Source organism: Scomber scombrus, chromosome 3, assembly GCF_963691925.1.
Source record: "Scomber scombrus chromosome 3, fScoSco1.1, whole genome shotgun sequence".
NCBI lineage: Eukaryota > Metazoa > Chordata > Actinopteri > Scombriformes > Scombridae > Scomber > Scomber scombrus.
Window position 1 is genome coordinate 13889278 of NC_084972.1, and position 17092 is coordinate 13906369.

The 17092-nt window shown below is 37.7% G+C and overlaps 1 protein-coding gene, 1 long non-coding RNA gene and 1 other non-coding gene across 4 annotated transcripts; 2 read left to right on the forward strand and 1 right to left on the reverse strand.

Moving 5' to 3' along the window:
• Positions 1–2310: 2310 nt before the first annotated feature.
• Positions 2311–11151, reverse strand: ccdc3b (coiled-coil domain containing 3b). The gene is made up of 3 exons (XM_062416329.1): positions 10605–11151; positions 6731–6905; positions 2311–2754 (listed from the first exon to the last, which is right to left on the reverse strand). Exons 1-3 carry the CDS (start codon positions 10961–10963, stop codon positions 2461–2463), a joined length of 828 nt encoding a protein of 275 aa, XP_062272313.1. The 5' UTR covers positions 10964–11151; the 3' UTR covers positions 2311–2460.
• Positions 11152–11721: 570 nt separating this feature from the next.
• Positions 11722–11794, forward strand: trnar-acg (transfer RNA arginine (anticodon ACG)). The gene has a single exon. It is a non-coding gene; the product is annotated as a tRNA-Arg (tRNA).
• Positions 11795–14376: 2582 nt separating this feature from the next.
• LOC134003592 (uncharacterized) lies at positions 14377–15753 on the forward strand. Of its 2 annotated transcripts, none has more exons than XR_009927647.1 (3): positions 14377–14497; positions 15330–15386; positions 15484–15753. It is a non-coding gene; the product is annotated as an uncharacterized LOC134003592 (long non-coding RNA). The 2 variants fall into 2 exon arrangements; XR_009927648.1 differs by having other exon boundaries at positions 15481–15522.
• The last annotated feature ends 1339 nt before the right edge of the window (positions 15754–17092 follow it).

Consider the following 17092-nt stretch of genomic DNA (forward strand, 5'->3'; position numbering starts at 1 on the left):
AACATACTGCACATGCCAGAAAACATTCATCACTTGTGACTTGAACACTTGGAAAGCAGGAAACGTTACAATTGAGGGTTGAAACTTTTAAATTCATTACACCCCTTTCTCAGTAGTTGCTTTGTTCTGCTGTTTGGCTAGATGCATTTGTTTTAATATATTGATATTGCAGATGAAACAAGCTTCGGACCATTAAATAGTGTTAGACTGCTGAGTGATGAGGAAACTGGCTCAAAATGTTATATGAAACCAGTTTCTGTAGCTGATTGGGTAAATCAGGAGAACAAAGTGAGGCAAAGGGATACAAGTAAAAACAGAAGTCTACAAATCCCTTTTTTCAATTTTTTAGTCCTGCAAAGCAACACTAAATTTATCCCCCTTTTCCAACTAGTTCATGTGGTGCTGCAAAGGAGCAGCTTTTTAAACTCTGCACAATATTGATTTGTTGTTCAGGAACTAATCTTGGCAATAATCATCTTTTTAAAAATCTTTTATTTCTTTCAAAATCCTCAGAAAAAGATGAACTCAACTAAAACAACCATATGGGAGGTTATGTAAAGTTTATTTTCCTTTTTTTTTTTTTTTTTTTAAAAGACTGTATAACTGTTACACAAATGATCATGCTATTGGCAAAGCAAACCAGATGTTTATTGTCAAGAGAAAGAAAAATAATAATGAAAGCAAATAAAGAAAGTATAATGAATACAAACTTGAATTTCTGACACAGAAAAAGCCAATCCTGTACCTTAATGGGTGCTCAGCACCGTGTTTTCAAATACAAAAACTACACTTTCATTCAGTACAATTTGTAAAAAGGAGGAGTCTTAGGATAACGTTCCCTGAATTTAACAATTTTGGGATAGTTTTTAGGATATAAATAGATCTAACAAGAAAATAAAAAGTAATGGTTATGAAGAAAGATGTGACATCACAACACTTCAGCACAGGAGCTCCTCGGCAATGAAACTAACTGTATGAGCATTACTGTATGTACCACCACTCATACCACATGTCATTTTTATACTGACAACGGCCTTGCACGTCCAGCATACAGTCTTTGAGCATCCCAATTTAACCCATGGCATCCTTTTCTAACATACTTAAACTGATGAGGGGCTTGATTTCGCTTTTTGCAATTAATAAATGGTTATTTGCCCCCTTAACTTTTAACCCACAGTTTGATTGTGATTGAACATCAACAGAGTAGAAGTCATTTGTCAGTGTTAATGACATATACCAATGACCTTGTCCAACTGTGGACTCTCAAAACACAAATGCTGGTAATGATATTTCTGAAATAAGAATCTAAACAAATATTTATACAATTCATGATGTGTCCAGCACAGAAAAAATACAATTGCTTTAACATTGTCCACATTTTGTTAAAAAACAGCGCATCGGCCAGCTATGACCTCTTCATTTTTCACTGATGTTTTTTTTTTTTTTTTTTTATGTTTGTGGTGCCATTGAATTAACGGACAAAAGTGAGAGTTAGGGCAGGGTTATGACAGTAACAGCAGCAGTTGATGTGAGGTGTTTATCACATTGGACTAATGGGCTGAAATAAGAGTTAAAGGTGCAGTGTGTAGAATTTAGTGGCATCTAGCGGAACAGATGTGATGAAAATTGAATACAATAGTATGTTTTAATTAGTGTATAATCATCTGAAAATGACAACTATTGTGAATGAGTACCTTACATCTACGTAGCAAGCAGGTCATCTTCCACCATGTTGCACTACTATGTTTCTACAATAGCCCAGAACAGATAAACCAAGCACTGGCTTTGTGTGTTTTTCACGAGTTTCGCAGCCACCTAGGTTCTTCTACATGCTACAATCTGCAACCTCACCACTAGATGTCACTAAATCCTACACACTGTACCTTTAAGGAGATTAAGATGAAGATCCCTTTACTCCTGTGAAACCATTTCAATCCCTTATCTCAGACTGTTAATCCTTCACTTTAGTTCATTTTTTGGACACAAAATAGGTCAAATAAAAGCCCCTCTCCACACCCACACACACACACACACACACACACACACACATATATAAAGTTCTTGGAAGTATATGGATAAGGATGTAAATGAGCATGAATGGTTTTTTTGCAGGAGTTGTTCTCAATGGCACAGTTACATTTTACAAGGAACTAAAACTACAATGCTGGTTGGTCCAACAAAACCAATGTGTTGTTTTCTCAAAATTTCGCTGCAGAACAAATTCCCATACAGAGCTAATGCTTCATCATATAGTGTGACTGCAGTATGCTTCTTTGGATATAACATATTAATTAAGTTGAAGACATGGATAATGTCATGAAATACTAATCCGCTGTCAATTATTGCTGCAGTTGCTGTCATTTCCCCCCGCTTTTCACACACAACACTTTCATTTTGCTCTGTCTCTGATGCTTCATTGGGAGCCCAGGTTGGTTTATCTAGTTTCAGTTGGAGAAAACTCTAGTTTTTTAGCTTCTTGGAAAGGGCCTTTTTGAGAGCAGGATTCTTCTGGTCCTGGGTAGTGTCCTGATCCGGATGGGTTTGGGGGGTCTTTGATTCATAGAGCTGTTTGAGGCTGAGGGTCTGTTGCTCCTTTGTTGTATCTCGTTGGGCCTGGCGCAACTGACGTTTCATGGTCTTCACCTTTTCCCGCAGGTGGCCATTGGCTTTCTCCAAGGACCGCACCTTCTGGGAGAGAGTCCTGACCCTCTCCTCTTCCTCAAACAGAGCCTTCTGCACTGTGGAGCACAACAACTGAAAAGAGAAAGGAGTTCAGGTAAATATAAGATATATGTTTGTTTATTCCAATCTTTTTCAGTAAATCCATTTGAAATATCTGCAAAGCATGACAAGCATTTGATCAAGTGGACTTATGGAAAACATGTGATAAACTGTCAAACATTAAAGTGTCAAATTACTGATCAGTTACTTTCAGATTATTTACACCTCAGGATAAAACAGCAAGATTTCCATCAGACTGCCTTTTGAGTGAAATCACATTTGGACATGTATGCTGTCACAGCTCATATTAAATTCTGGTGTCAGATTTAATGTATTTTTGTAACATTTGTGATGTAGAACCTGACAGATCTGATGTTTTTGATCAGTCAATGGAACTTGGATTTCCTCTGTATAAATCAAATAAGAGAACACATTTGGCTCGCTCTTTGGGCTGACAATCAGTGCCAACAGCTCGTAAGTCTTTCAGTGTATTGTATAAATGAGTCAAATAAAACAGATTTTTTTTTTTTGGCAGCTTGTTGCCCAAAAAAATAGAGAACGGGAAGGGGGGAAAAGGCAAGACATTAGGACATTGATCAAATATTTTTGAGATGGTACCTTTCTTGCCATGGGACATTTGGAAATGTGTCAAAAGAGTGAAATGTGTTGTCTTTAGTCAAAGACAACACACACTGTGCTCCAGGTAGGGATAACATTAATCTGAGGTAATGAAAACAGTTACACAACATTTACCCTCTGTTATAGCACTGTGAGATGAAATCCAACATGCCTGCGACAGACGATCCAGACGCCCGGACCTTTTCCTAGGTGAAAAAATTAGCTCCAGATGCCTATGACTGCATGCCTGTCTGCCTGAGTGTGGATTTCCTCTGCAGATCCTAATGTGTCCACATGGGCCAGTGTGAAACACTGATGTAAATTCCCTGCCATCAGATAACAACCGCTGAGGGTTTTGAGGAAATGTTAAAAATGTGCTGCCGGCTGCTGGACCACATCACTGGTTAGTACATTACTCCCTGTAATATTAGCTGTGATTTTTTTCCCATGTGCCCTTACTTATTCCCTAATGACATCTGAGGGGGCATGAAACTTTATAATGCAAAGGTTGAAGTTTAGGAGCAAGACAATCAAGTTATGCGGAGCAGAGGGTGTAAAATGGCACATCCCAATTATGGGCACCCAGATATGACTGTCACACAAACACAAGACATGTACTGTCAGTTCCTATTTCTATGTCTATAGAGTTGTTCCAGGCCCAGCTGCAGTGTGGATGAATACTTAGGTAATTGCCCTTGAAAAAGTCTGGAGCCAAGAATGAGATGCGATCACTCGCCTTTCTCAGACAAACGATATAAACGCTGCATTTTTAAGCTTTTGTGCAATATTGATGTCACCCTGACATCCAAACTAGGAAGCAGAAAGAGTACAGTTATATAATACCCATGCAATGTGAAGTCACTCGGAATAATAAGCACTTTCTTGTAGCACATGCCTGAAATAAATCTTGATAATGAAGTTAAAGAGTATGTAACGTGAGCTGATTTATGATCTATCTCCCCGTTTACACTGGGTGATGGAATTATAATAATAACAGACAGAGGCACAAACAGAACAAAATAATAGATGATAAATAGCATACAGGCTCATTTGAAACTGTTAAAAGCAGATAAAAAATGATAATTGAGAATGGTCTTGAAGTTACAGAAGGGTATAAGAGCTTTGAGTTTAAGCAAAATTGCAGATTATTTCATGAGACTGCCGTAATAACAGGAAAAGCAATCATTTCTAAATCAGTTCTGGTACATTGTGGTTAAGTATGGGTCAGAGTTCCAAAGCAGTAAAGATGTGATAAAAGATTTTTCAACAAGGACTTTGTAGAGAAATATATACAGTACCAGCAGATATTACCTCTCTCAGTTAGTGAATGCAAAGCCACCATATCATGCAGTTGTGTATACTGAAATGACCTCCAGTCCTGCAACTAAGAGGAATGCTGTTTTTTTTCTATCAGTCACAGTTTATCAGCAAGGTGTTCTATATAATACTCTATTTAAAGATACAGATGTCATTAAACCAGATGTGAAGATTTTTGTATTCTGTAACTATGTTAGTATTAGATTGAAGATATGAACTTCACCTGCATCTCAAGAAGAGCCAGTATTGTATTTAATTTGCTTTATCTAATAGATAAAGGGGGAACTTATACATGTCGGTTTTAATTTACTAATCATAAGTACTACCCAGCCTAGTATAATGTCTTTCTTTAACTATGGAGGAGCTTTTTTGAGTCTGAGAAAAGTTATTAGATGACCTTACATCAGTAATCTTGGCTTGGCTTTCGAGGAGACACATTTTTATCAGAAAGTCTGCATGGTCTTGGGTCAAGAATTTAGAAAGATATGGATGTTTACAAAGCATGGAGGGTCTATCAAAAGATAGCACTTAGTTGCATTTCCAGGATATTAGCCTCTACTGCTATTATTTTGTTCACTTTTTTAAAATATGTCTGTTTTGAGTCCTCTAACTTTATAGAAATGAAACATTAAATAGCTGGAGCATCTTGCAGTGCATTGAAGGAGAGTTGTAATCACTGAGTGGACAGAAGGAGCTTTTTAGTATACTGTAAAATTGTAGAATTTGACAATCACACACAGAAGAGACCAAACCATTTTTATATAAATGGTGAACATGACAGGGCGTAAAATGGATCTTTGTGGCACACTATTAGTAAGCAACAGGAATTTATCAAACCAGATGTAATCTAAACTCCACATCCACAAACAAAAAGTTGTATATGTTGTTCAAGACTGAAGTGTCATGTACCATCTCAGAAGGACACATGTTTGAAACCTTTCTGTGGAAGCAAAATTTTGTAAGACCACAGCTGTAATCTTTCCAACATGTGAGCATGAATTACTTTTGCCTTTGTCTCCAACTGTCAGACTGGGACAGTGTTACTAACCCTTTAGAGCTAATATTTCTGCATGAGTATTGGGAACATAAAACTGTGGGAAAACCCTGCTTGGGTTGTTTTAATTGCCGATACACTTTGGTGATAAATTTTAAGATGAATACATGCTTTTTTAAATTTACTTTGGTTGACACCAGATTAGATATGAGTTTAGGTCAGTTGTCCAAACAATGGTTGCTCTGGACCAGAAACAACAAAGTCTGTTTCTCGTTTGCAAAGAGGAAATCTAATCATGAGAGTGATGTAAGAAAGCAGCACTGATATCTAAATGTCGCTTTGTAATTATAATCACAGGCCTGTACCAAAAAGTTTGCTGTTAATGGAAATACAAACCATGTTTTTGCTTTCATGAGTAGTCAGAAAATGATTGAAAACAGACGAAGAAGACTGACCTAAATCAGAGGGATTATGCCAATGGTTTATATTCATTAAGGGGGATAAAGCACTGGCGGATGGCTGGAAACCATTTATATGCTGACACACAGACCTTGAGACGAACTGCTGGATACTCACATGGTCAAGAGGCACCAGGTGTTATAGTAGTGTTTGTCAATGTTGTTTGAGTACGAATAAGATTTCATTAACTAAACTGTGATAGAAAAGTGTGTCGTCTTTGGGCATAAGAAAATACTCAATTACACAACAAAATGGTTATCACAGCTAGCAAGAACAATGTTTTCTAAAGTGGATTTTTCCTTTAAACATAGTGAGTTCCATGTCTGGCCAAACCTCAGAGAATGTTTGTTTCATTTTCCATGCATTAAGAACATACGTATATAACTTGCCAGCTTCCCATTTTAAAACAACAGAATGTAATAATGAATCCTTTTTTTGTGCGCACTACAACACTACTGGGGCTCAATGCACTCTTTAACCCCAAATCATCTATGAATCCACAGCAACTGATTCAAAATAGATGTCCTTTTCACTAAATCTGAAATAGATGACGTCAAAAGAGTCAAACATTTATCAACATAGGATGTGGTCTATTTATAGTGGTTATGAGTGGCTACATACCCGGCTGTCTTCCTGAGCTTCCCACTCTGGGGTGTAGCTGTGGACCTGAGTACCAGGCGTGCAGTTGGAAAACTGGAAAAGGCTGGCAAACATACGGTGGTTCTCAGTAGTGTCCGGGAAGATGGGATCCTGGAAGTTCACTCCATGAGGGATGATATTGTAGTTTTCATCCATCCTGCATGGCAGGAAGCAAAGATTATTTTTTATTAAGTATTGAAACAGTTGTAAGCAGTAGTACAACAAGAAATTGTGTGATACTTGACCCTGACAATCTATTTAAATTAAAGCAAATGGACTCGTTTTAACTATTTATCTGAGACTCGGCTTCACTGAATCTCGGGTGACATCAGTAAAAGTTTAAAAAAATTTGAAACAAAACCTCCAAAACATACACATATGCTGACTTGTTTACAGATCCTGGTCTATTTTTATTCAAACTCAAGCATTGTGTGAATGAGTCAAACCAGCAAATTACAAGCCAAAGGGATTTACTGTGTGTGTTTCATATCTTCTCCTACCATGTTAAGTGTATGAGGGAGGAAGCACTGACGCAGTTTGTTTCCATACATCTGGATTCCATCCTGTATCCCTCAAGGGACATCAAAAGTTTGGTTGTCCCTGTCAGAGACTGTGTGGATGTTTGTGTGGGTATGTGTGTGTATGTGTATTGAGAGACTAAGAAGAAAGCTGATGTTTTGCTTCAACAGAAGAGGTCAGTGGTCAAATGTAAGCACAGTGACCAGGAGTTTAAAAGGAGTTGTGCATCCAGAGAAGATTGGTTGGACTTTAGAATGACAGAAAAAGACCATTATGATTTGGTATTTGGTTGTTTTCTTTTGACTGAGAAGTTAAAAATCTTGAGAGAGTGAGATATAGTCTAACGTTGAACAGCAATGAACATATGGTTTGGACAGAACACTCAATCTGTCTCATTTAAAGGTCCTGAGGGAGATCCATGGTTGCATTTTTCTCCATGCTAGGCTCTGATTTGTCCTGTCCTGGGAATGCATTGTCATGATTGATTGCAGAGGCTATTTTTGTATAATACAATTTTGTTGTGCCTTTTCTAACAGGAAATGGACGTACACTAGAGAATGAGACGAGAACTTTTCAATTTTGGCTCACTCATACAATGTCTGGGACTCTACGTTGCATTGTTGCTAAACAGCACTCCTTTGAGCAGTGATCTGTTTTAGGTTTATGACTGGGAGTTTCACATTAGCAATGCCATAGAGCAGCACATGTTTGGACAATTTTTTTTTTAGCTATATCCTATTTCTACTTTCAATCTACTGATGGAAAATTAAACTTGCCATTCACTCTTAATGAATATGTGGGCAACACCTAAGGTAAAAGCAGACATAAATTCTATTAAGGAAATCATTTGGAAGACATAAATATCCACAGTAAATGATCTTTGTGAGGTTCAACTCACTGAATAGTTCCACATTTTGGGAAATGTAATGAAATGTCTTCTCATCCAACTTTCAGCAAGAAAGCAAATTAAAGTATTTCATAAATGTCCCAAAACTTTTGGTTCAGCTAGTTATCCGATCTCTGCCACTCAAAAGTGACTTTTTAGCCAGAGCTTTGCAATCTCATGCAATTAGAGCAGTCAATAATAGTCCACCAGAACACTTGACAATGTTTCCATTACTTGGTAGCCATTAAAGGAGGATAATAAAACTGATGAATCATCAACACATAATTTAATACCCATCTAATCTATGTTTTGTTCCTTATTTGTCTACATCCTTTGTGGGTTGAAGTCTTCTGCAAAGGAAAATGTGGATTAACATTTTGGGTAAATAATGACAAACGACGACTGCATCGGTTTACTGGAGTAATTACTTCTTAATTATTATCAGGTTTGCACTTGAATGGATCTCTGTTGTAACTAGCTTCGGGAAGTTTCCAACGGTGGTTGCCAGGCTGATTACAGGGATAACGTCTGGATGTTTTCATCATCTCAACAGGGGACAGCAAAGTCATCCCTGAAGGTGTGATTAACTCAAACTGTTGAAATCATCTTAAAAGTCTTCCCACACTGCACTGGATGATCTCACACATAGATGTGAGTGTGGTTCTGTCTATATGATGTGTTATTAAAAATATGCTGTTGTCGTTGGCTCTGCTGCAGACCCTCATGTGGGACAGCCAAACATTAAACTTGAGGAATGCTTTTGAGTGCCCCCTTCTGAATATCTAACTCTTCATCTGTTTGAGAGGAACTGCAGAATGTGAGAGAAATATTGGCAAGGCCTGTCAGCACACGTTCCCCTCATCGAATGGCATACTGGTGTATATCAGCAGCGCTGGGCAGACAAAAGGTGGTCCTACTGACCGTTGGTGCGCTGATAACTCCCCTGAGTGAAAATTCTTTGCAGGTTTACTTTCAAGCTGTTGGGAAAAGTCTGGCTCTGTAATTACTCTGGCTGGAATGCAATAGAGGTTTCCTGAGTAACAGTGTTGTTTCTGTCCAACACAGACATATAAGCATTAACCTGCCGCATACTTTTTTGAAATCTGAGTGGAAAGTTTAGCAGGTTATTAAATAAATTATTACGCTGAAATCAATATGGAATCACATGCTGATTAAATGAGAGTTTGTACAGTAAGGATGGTGCCAGTCCTCTGTTATTAAGTGCATTTTATTTCTTACTGGCTGGCAATTGATTGAATCCTTTGAGAGTCCTTACTTCCTTTTATGACAGATCTCAGCACTGGTCTGAAGAGTTGCTGGTTCTCATTGTAAAACCATCTCAGGCACAGAGGAGAGGTGAGGGTTCAATCCATGGATTTTACATTACACTCATAGAAATGACATTACATCTACATTGAGGATTTTGCTCAAAATGTTGGCCCTCTCGAACACCTCCCCTAAAGGTTACCAATCATTTAACAAAGAGAAAATATGCATCTGCAAAGAGTTACACTAGAAGGCTTATTTTCATCTATTGCCCCTTGCCAGGTGTTTAAAAATGACCACTTCCTTTCTTCTTGACATTTAAAATGCTTTTCAGATCCTGAAAGACACTTTACTTTAAATACAATATTTTTTGTACTTTTGAATAACCTAAGCTGGATGAATGTCTTTCTATGGATCTGTATTTATGTGCAGGAGAGACTGATAACAGATCATCCCACCATTGCATGTGTGCAGGATCTAGGTAAACATTATGTGTAAATGTGTGAAACTAACATTAATTTGTGCTGAATACAAGTTAACCTCCCGTGCTTTAACACTGTATGCCTCCCACATTAACAGACCATGAAATACTGTGTGTGCATTCTCTCACAAGAAATTATTGACAAGCCACATTACTACTCTCAAACTATTGTCCATTCGTCATAATACACTCTAATAACAGTGTTGTCCATCAGTGCTACATGAGTTTCTATAGACAATCCACACAATACTTGACAATGTTGAAACCTGATTCTCAAGCACCCTATTCAGTTTTATCTTTTCTGATTTACAGAAAACTTGCCATGTGTTCTCTGATTGGAAACAGCTAAGAGGTTTATTTTGGCAATAAAATATATTTGGACAAGAGGGTGCAAAAGGGACATCAGCATCATGCTCATATTGGGACAACACAGACAACATTATGCTCATATGCTCGAAACATTCAACCAGAGATATGGTAAAAGTCAAGTTATGATAGATCATAAAACAATATGTAGCCTACACAATTTATGGACAGTTGATCAATTTGCTCGGAATCATAAAACGTTTTTCCTATAACTTCATTGACTGATACTTTTGTTGAAGATTGACTGGAAGACCTCACTGGACTTTTTTGTCAAAGGGGCCACTCAAACTTTCTGCATCTGTAACGAAACAAACCAAATAGTCAGAGGGATTTCTCACCTGAGAAAAAAGTAATAATTGTTGTTTTTGGTAACACTGTAGGAGTAGCAGGGGAAGTAGCCCAGGCCAGTGACATTGAACCTGGAGCCGGCGGGGACCTCCAGCATGCTGCCCCACGCCTGGTCGCACAGCAGCTCGATCTCGGCGGAGTAGAGCAGGTCTGTGTCGTGCTGCCACGGTAGGTAGTTATACACGCTGTACGACTCCTTGTGCAGGGCCAACACCTTGGCGAAGACTATGATCTCGGCCAGCTCTGCGCGGCACGCTTCTGTCTGTGGTCTCCAGTCGTGCGGCAGCTGACACCCCCAGCTCCCATCAGGACCGGCCGTTGCCAGTATAAACGCCACAATAATCCACATGATCCGGCGGAGAGAAGACGTCTGCGGGTCAGTGAAACGCCAGAGCGCACGATGCTGCTGGTGGATGGATGAAGTCACGAACAAACTGCAGGGCTTTCACCCAATGCACATATTTCCACCAAGTGCTGACTTAACTTGTATGCACAGTGAGTCAATTTAAACAAAGGTTTTATCCAACAGCCCTGATAACTTCCTCTGCTCTCTGTGGTTTCTGCTCCCTCCTCCAGCCACGATACCTGCGATCAGTGGATCACCGGGACCAGCCCATTCACAACACAAGCATCCCCTGCAGAAACTTCTCAACTTTGAGATGAGACCAGCAGGAGCAAAAATGAAATAAAAAGAGCAATCAGCCTTGTATGTGAAATTTACAAATGAACACTACAAATTCAAACTCGTACGTGGTATGATTGGGTGGCACAAATGCAACAAACAAACCACTGTGAAGTCTCAACAGCAAACAATAAGATATCAAGGTTGGAATTAAATGCAGGAAAGATCTTTTGGCGCCCTCTACTGACAAGATAAGTTCACAGGGGCGTCAATGAGGAGAGGGAGCAACACTTTTCTTCAGATATTTTCCTCATCTAGACTATCTTGTAGACCTAAATGTTTTCTTCTGATGGTACAATCCAAACTATTAAAACTGCACAGACCTGCTCTATTTGGACTATATATTGATTAACTGTATGGAATCAATGAACCTCGGAAAAAACAATCCTGTCAGACATAACTGAGGGAAATTATTACAGTTTACAGGGCCAGTGGCGCAATGGATAACGCGTCTGACTACGGATCAGAAGATTCTAGGTTCGACTCCTGGCTGGCTCGACTTTTCATGACGGACATTGTAAATTGAATACGATATATTCATACCAACATGGAGAAATGATCAGAGAGAGAAAAGTCAGAGCAAATGTAGCTGTTTTTATGATTTAGCTGGTGTCTCAATTGTAAATCATTCAAAAAGGAAACACGGAAGGACTGCAGGGTTAGTAATCAGTGCTACTTCTACAGGTAAACGCACTAAACCACGTGTTTCCCAAACATATTGTGTATATTTAGTGATTAATATATGTCGCTTGTAACAACTTACAGCTCAGTTATAGTTATCTCATAATTAAGTCTGTATTAGTTCCAATTCAATTCCACATTGTCATTATCAAGTTATAATGTGTCAATGACTGATACCATGCTTGTATGCATAATAACAAATCATACTGCGAGAAATACATAATTTATATATAGTTATAAAACTTCGATACTTCGGTAATTCCCTTGACATACCAGTGTTGGGGAGACTTAAACTACATGTAGTTGAACTACATAGCTTAACTACAACTTGCTCTAACTTGCTGGTGGTTAAACTACATTCATATTTTGTGCTGCCTCAAGTATTTCAACTATTTTTTGGGTAATTTTTGTAGTTTAACTACTCCATTTACAAACTACGACCCATATAATATAAATTTTATTTTATTTTACCATTATTGTGTTCCGGAACTCTCTTTGAAAAAAGGCATGAATCATGTCATGACATGCCAACATTGTTGTTCAATGTACAATGATCTAGAATATTCTACCTCTTTGTATTTTTTATTACATTTTTTGTTGACTGATTTACATTTCTGATTTACAAGTGGGTATTGGGGTAGGATTTTCTTTTTCTCTTTATATTACCCAACATGTCTATGGAGAACCTACAGTATGTTGACCAAAAATGTCAGCTTTTTTTCTTTAAAAAAATAAAACTGAGTTGAGAGGCATATTTCTGCTGGCATGTGAATTTTTTGTAGGCTATTATATTTTGTTTCATATACACCACATGCTGATTTATTTAAAGCTGAGTTAAATGAGTATAATGAGTATAAGTAGTTGCTAAAGCTACTTTTTTTTAGCTGTAGTTTTACAAAGTACATTTCTCCAGGGGTAGAAATGTAGTTTGTTCAAACTACTGCCAGGCTGAACTACATGTAGTTTTACAAGCTACGCTTGCAAAGTAGCTTCCCCAACACTGTGACATACAATATGTATGTGGCTGTACATGAATGGATCCCTTAGTCCAGTAGATAGGCTATAAACAAATTGACCTCTAGGTGGCAGCATCATCAAGTGTCAAGGATTTAATGCTTCTCTTAAAAAAAAAAGAAGTTTAATCACCCATTACATTAGCATAGTTTGCATTACATTTACAACACAGCAGGGATACAGTAAAGCATTGAGTACAAATTTCACCTGAGGGTCTTCTGCTCATATAATCATGAAGCCAAATGCTAATTAAGAGAAGTCTGTTTCTGCTGGCTGAACATATGCAGACACACATAGTTTCGTACTCCATAATCAGCATGAAGTGAAAGTCCTGTATGAAGTGTACAAAAACAGGAAGCAGATGTGAGTCATACAAAGACTCTAGACTTTGACATACATGCCATTCTTATTATTTTCAAATCTCATGTTCGGGTCACATTCACTGAGGCCTCTAATGACATCAGTGTATTCACGCTCATGCTGAGCAAAGCTTTTCTATTAAAGGTGTGTGACCAGGGAGAATATTACAGAATGTGTTGTGTGTATGAAAACGTCAATTTGTTCAATTGAAGTGGTTAACAGTCTGCCTGAAGTAATTTATTTTATTTTAATTTATTTCTGTTTTTAATCACCATGAAATAATTGTAGATAAGATGTACGGTTAAATGTTCTGCCTTGAAAAAGACAGTTGTTTTGTTTTGTTTTTTTACAGTATTTTCTTTTCAGACCCCATTATATGAATTTATTTGAAACATTTGCTGTTTTGTGAACTGGAACAGTGTTTAAAGCTCCAAGACTTAAAGTGTTGGCATTTCCCACTGCACCCAAATGATACAACAGCAGTTAGATTTTCTCAGATGATAAGATAGTCATAGTAAATCATGGCCCGTCATATTGCAAGAAATTGCCTCACAGCAGATACAAAGTTAAAAGATTTTGAATAGACCTTTAAAATGTTAAAATAAGTTTCAGCTATTCATTCAAACGCACAAAATATTTTTCTTATCACTTGGGCATTCTCTACACACCTACACACATTGTCCCCTCGCCACTATTCAATACAAATACATCCAATGCCTGCACGTTGTTCTCTTGGGAATACTGCTGGGACGGTGGTGGGCGTGGGGATTTCTCCGGTGACAAACACAAAGTTCCAGGAGCTGAAAGGGAGCCACAACACTCAAGTGTGTGTGCGATAAGAAGAGTCTGTATGAGGACATGGCTGCAACACTGCTGACTGTGATGCTCGTGATCACCCATATCTGTGAGGGAGGTGAGTCTGCCTTTCTTAGAAATAACAACGATATTTCCTGACAAATGCAACCTTTTAGCTGTTATCTGGCAAATGAATGTGTCTATGTCACCTGTTTATGCAACACAGCACTACTAAGAAAGTCAACAGCATCTGACTTCCTCCAAAAGATAAGAGCAAAACGTACATCAGAGTGTTTCCCTGGAGGATGCAGCACAGAGGACAGCGAGGCTAGGGAGCTGATGGAGGTGGATGTAAGTTCTTATTACTTGTGCTTTTCTCATAATCTGTGCTAATAAAGGATTATTTATTGTAACAATGCAGAACTACTTATTTTATATATAGATATTGTTTTATATGTATTACTCCCTAAATCAAACCTTGGAGCAAACCAAGATATATTGAGATCCAAAACCTGAAACTGCTGCATTGATGATAGTTAAAGTGATTATTTATTATTTAGGTAGCCATAGTGAAAGGCAACAAAGACTCTTATCTTAACACATAATTCCTCTCTGCAGGTTCTCATTTTTCCAAAAAGTGTACTGTAAGTGTCTGTAACAAACTCAACATGAGATGTTATTATAAAAGACTCAGCTTGGTCCCCACACAGGGGCAAATCTGTCCACATGAAACTAAACATCATGAAAAAAGACCATGTCCAGTGTATTAATTGTTGAGAGGCCCTCCTCTGTTCAACAGGGATTAAGTGTAACTCAATCAAGCAAATCACTGAAGCACTTACCATTACTGTGTTCTTACATACCAGGCTTGCAACCTGAAGACAGAGTGAAGCCATTAACATTGACTTTGTTACTTAGTGCACCTGCTGCTAATATCAGATGACCAGCATGAAAGCCAGCAGAGAGGTGGAATGTGATCAACACGGATTTCTGTCACACTGTAGCACATTTAGGTACATAGGTTTAGGTACATGTTGTGTTGCATAAAGCCATGCTGTAAACTCTTTGTTTCAGCGGAGACCTCTGCCACAAAGAATAACTTGTGGGTATACTATTGGAAAAAAGAGCCTGTTATTGTACTGAGTATGGTATGTAATGAAAAAATACAAAACCTCATTCACAGGAGGAGAGTTCCAGCCTGCTGTATAATGTAGGTCCTCCCCAGACTGGAATAATCTATGTAAGTGGTTACAGTTTTGTATTTATAATACTTTATAATGTTGTTTTGAATGAATACGAGTTTTACACATTCTGTTTTTTCCACATTTTTGTAGCAGGGTCCTGGAAGAGAAGCTGTGGTGGATGAAGGATCTGGGATGTAGCCAAGCAGACCACATGACATGATGTTGTTGTTGGTGGTTTAAGGGAAGCTTGAGTTTCCGGCATCCTAAAGCAACCTTGTTTGACTGCATGGAAAACAAGAAAAATGACAACAACTACAGTGATATCTATGAAACTAAAACTGAACTAGGAATTTCAACAAAGGTTTTTCTAAATTAAGATGGTAATTGTTGATAGGGTGAATGATTTTTTTTAATGTTAAAATATTAAAAAGGCTGAAAATATCCAGAGTATTTAGTACTTCATAAGATAGTGAGTTAGTGATAGAAAAGCCTCCAGTGTGTTTGAAACAGAAGTGAGAATATCTTGTGAATACTGTTTCAATATTTAACCTAATCTAAATATATATGATCTTATTTTCATGAGTTTAAAAAGTAAATAGATATTATGTTAATTTGTAGTATATTACAGCTAATATTATAAGAAATGTTTGGCCTACCATGAAGTTTATGTTCACATGTTAAGTGCAAATTAATCTATTTTAACAGCAAGGTTTGTATGAGCATTCTAATAAATATATTTATACATATATTTTGTCTCATTTTATAGTAAATGACAGATACAAATTAAAGGAAAACTGTTATACCCTGTAATAAAAAATGTCTTGGTAAGATGTTGGACAACCATGAGCCACCAACACTGGTATGGATTCTCTGGAGAAGTCCATAGAGGAACAAACACCCTTCTTCCAAAAGATATTCCTTCACTTGGTGTTGTGATGATGATAGTGAGAGTGCTGTCCAACACATCTGTCCAGAGATTTTGCCTTAGGTTGAGATCTGGTAACTGTGAAGCCTACAGTATGATTCATATTATTTTCATACTCAAAACATCAGTGAGACCCTCATACCACCTCATTTGTTGAGGGTTGTGTTTATTTGTCAGTAACTGGGATATAATGTAGCTCTTGGGAGTTAAACATTGTTTCTAAAGACTGTCAACAAGACTTTATGTTGTAATTTGTTGTACTATTTGGACCTGGGTGTCTTGTTTGCTGGTCTGTTCTTGTTGTGTTGTACTGATATTGGTAAATGTGTCCATTTAAGGGTTAAAACAATCCAGGGGATTCGCACTAGCTCGGTATTAGCTTACTTATTCATCACTTGGTAGGAAACAACTTACTTACACAGGAAACATAGTACAGATCATGTCTTGACCTGTAGGCTGTAGGTTTAATTTCATATTTGTGAACGCTGAATACTCTTTGAAACAAAGAAAATTATTGTTAAAGTGTACGTACACACACACACACAAACACACACACACACACACACACACACACACACACACACACACACACACACACACACACACATATTTTAAAGAACTGAATCTATAAATACTTTTTGTCCTTCAAACAAATTCAAATTCCATATAACAACACGGTATATGAACACTGCCAGTCATATTTAATCGTTTAATGCTGTGAAATAAATGTGGGTTGAAAGTATATGCTACAATGTAAAGTTTTCTATCTCATGTCACATGCTGATCACGGGCTTTGATGGTCCGCTTTTCCTCGCATATCTAACTGTACAGGACAGA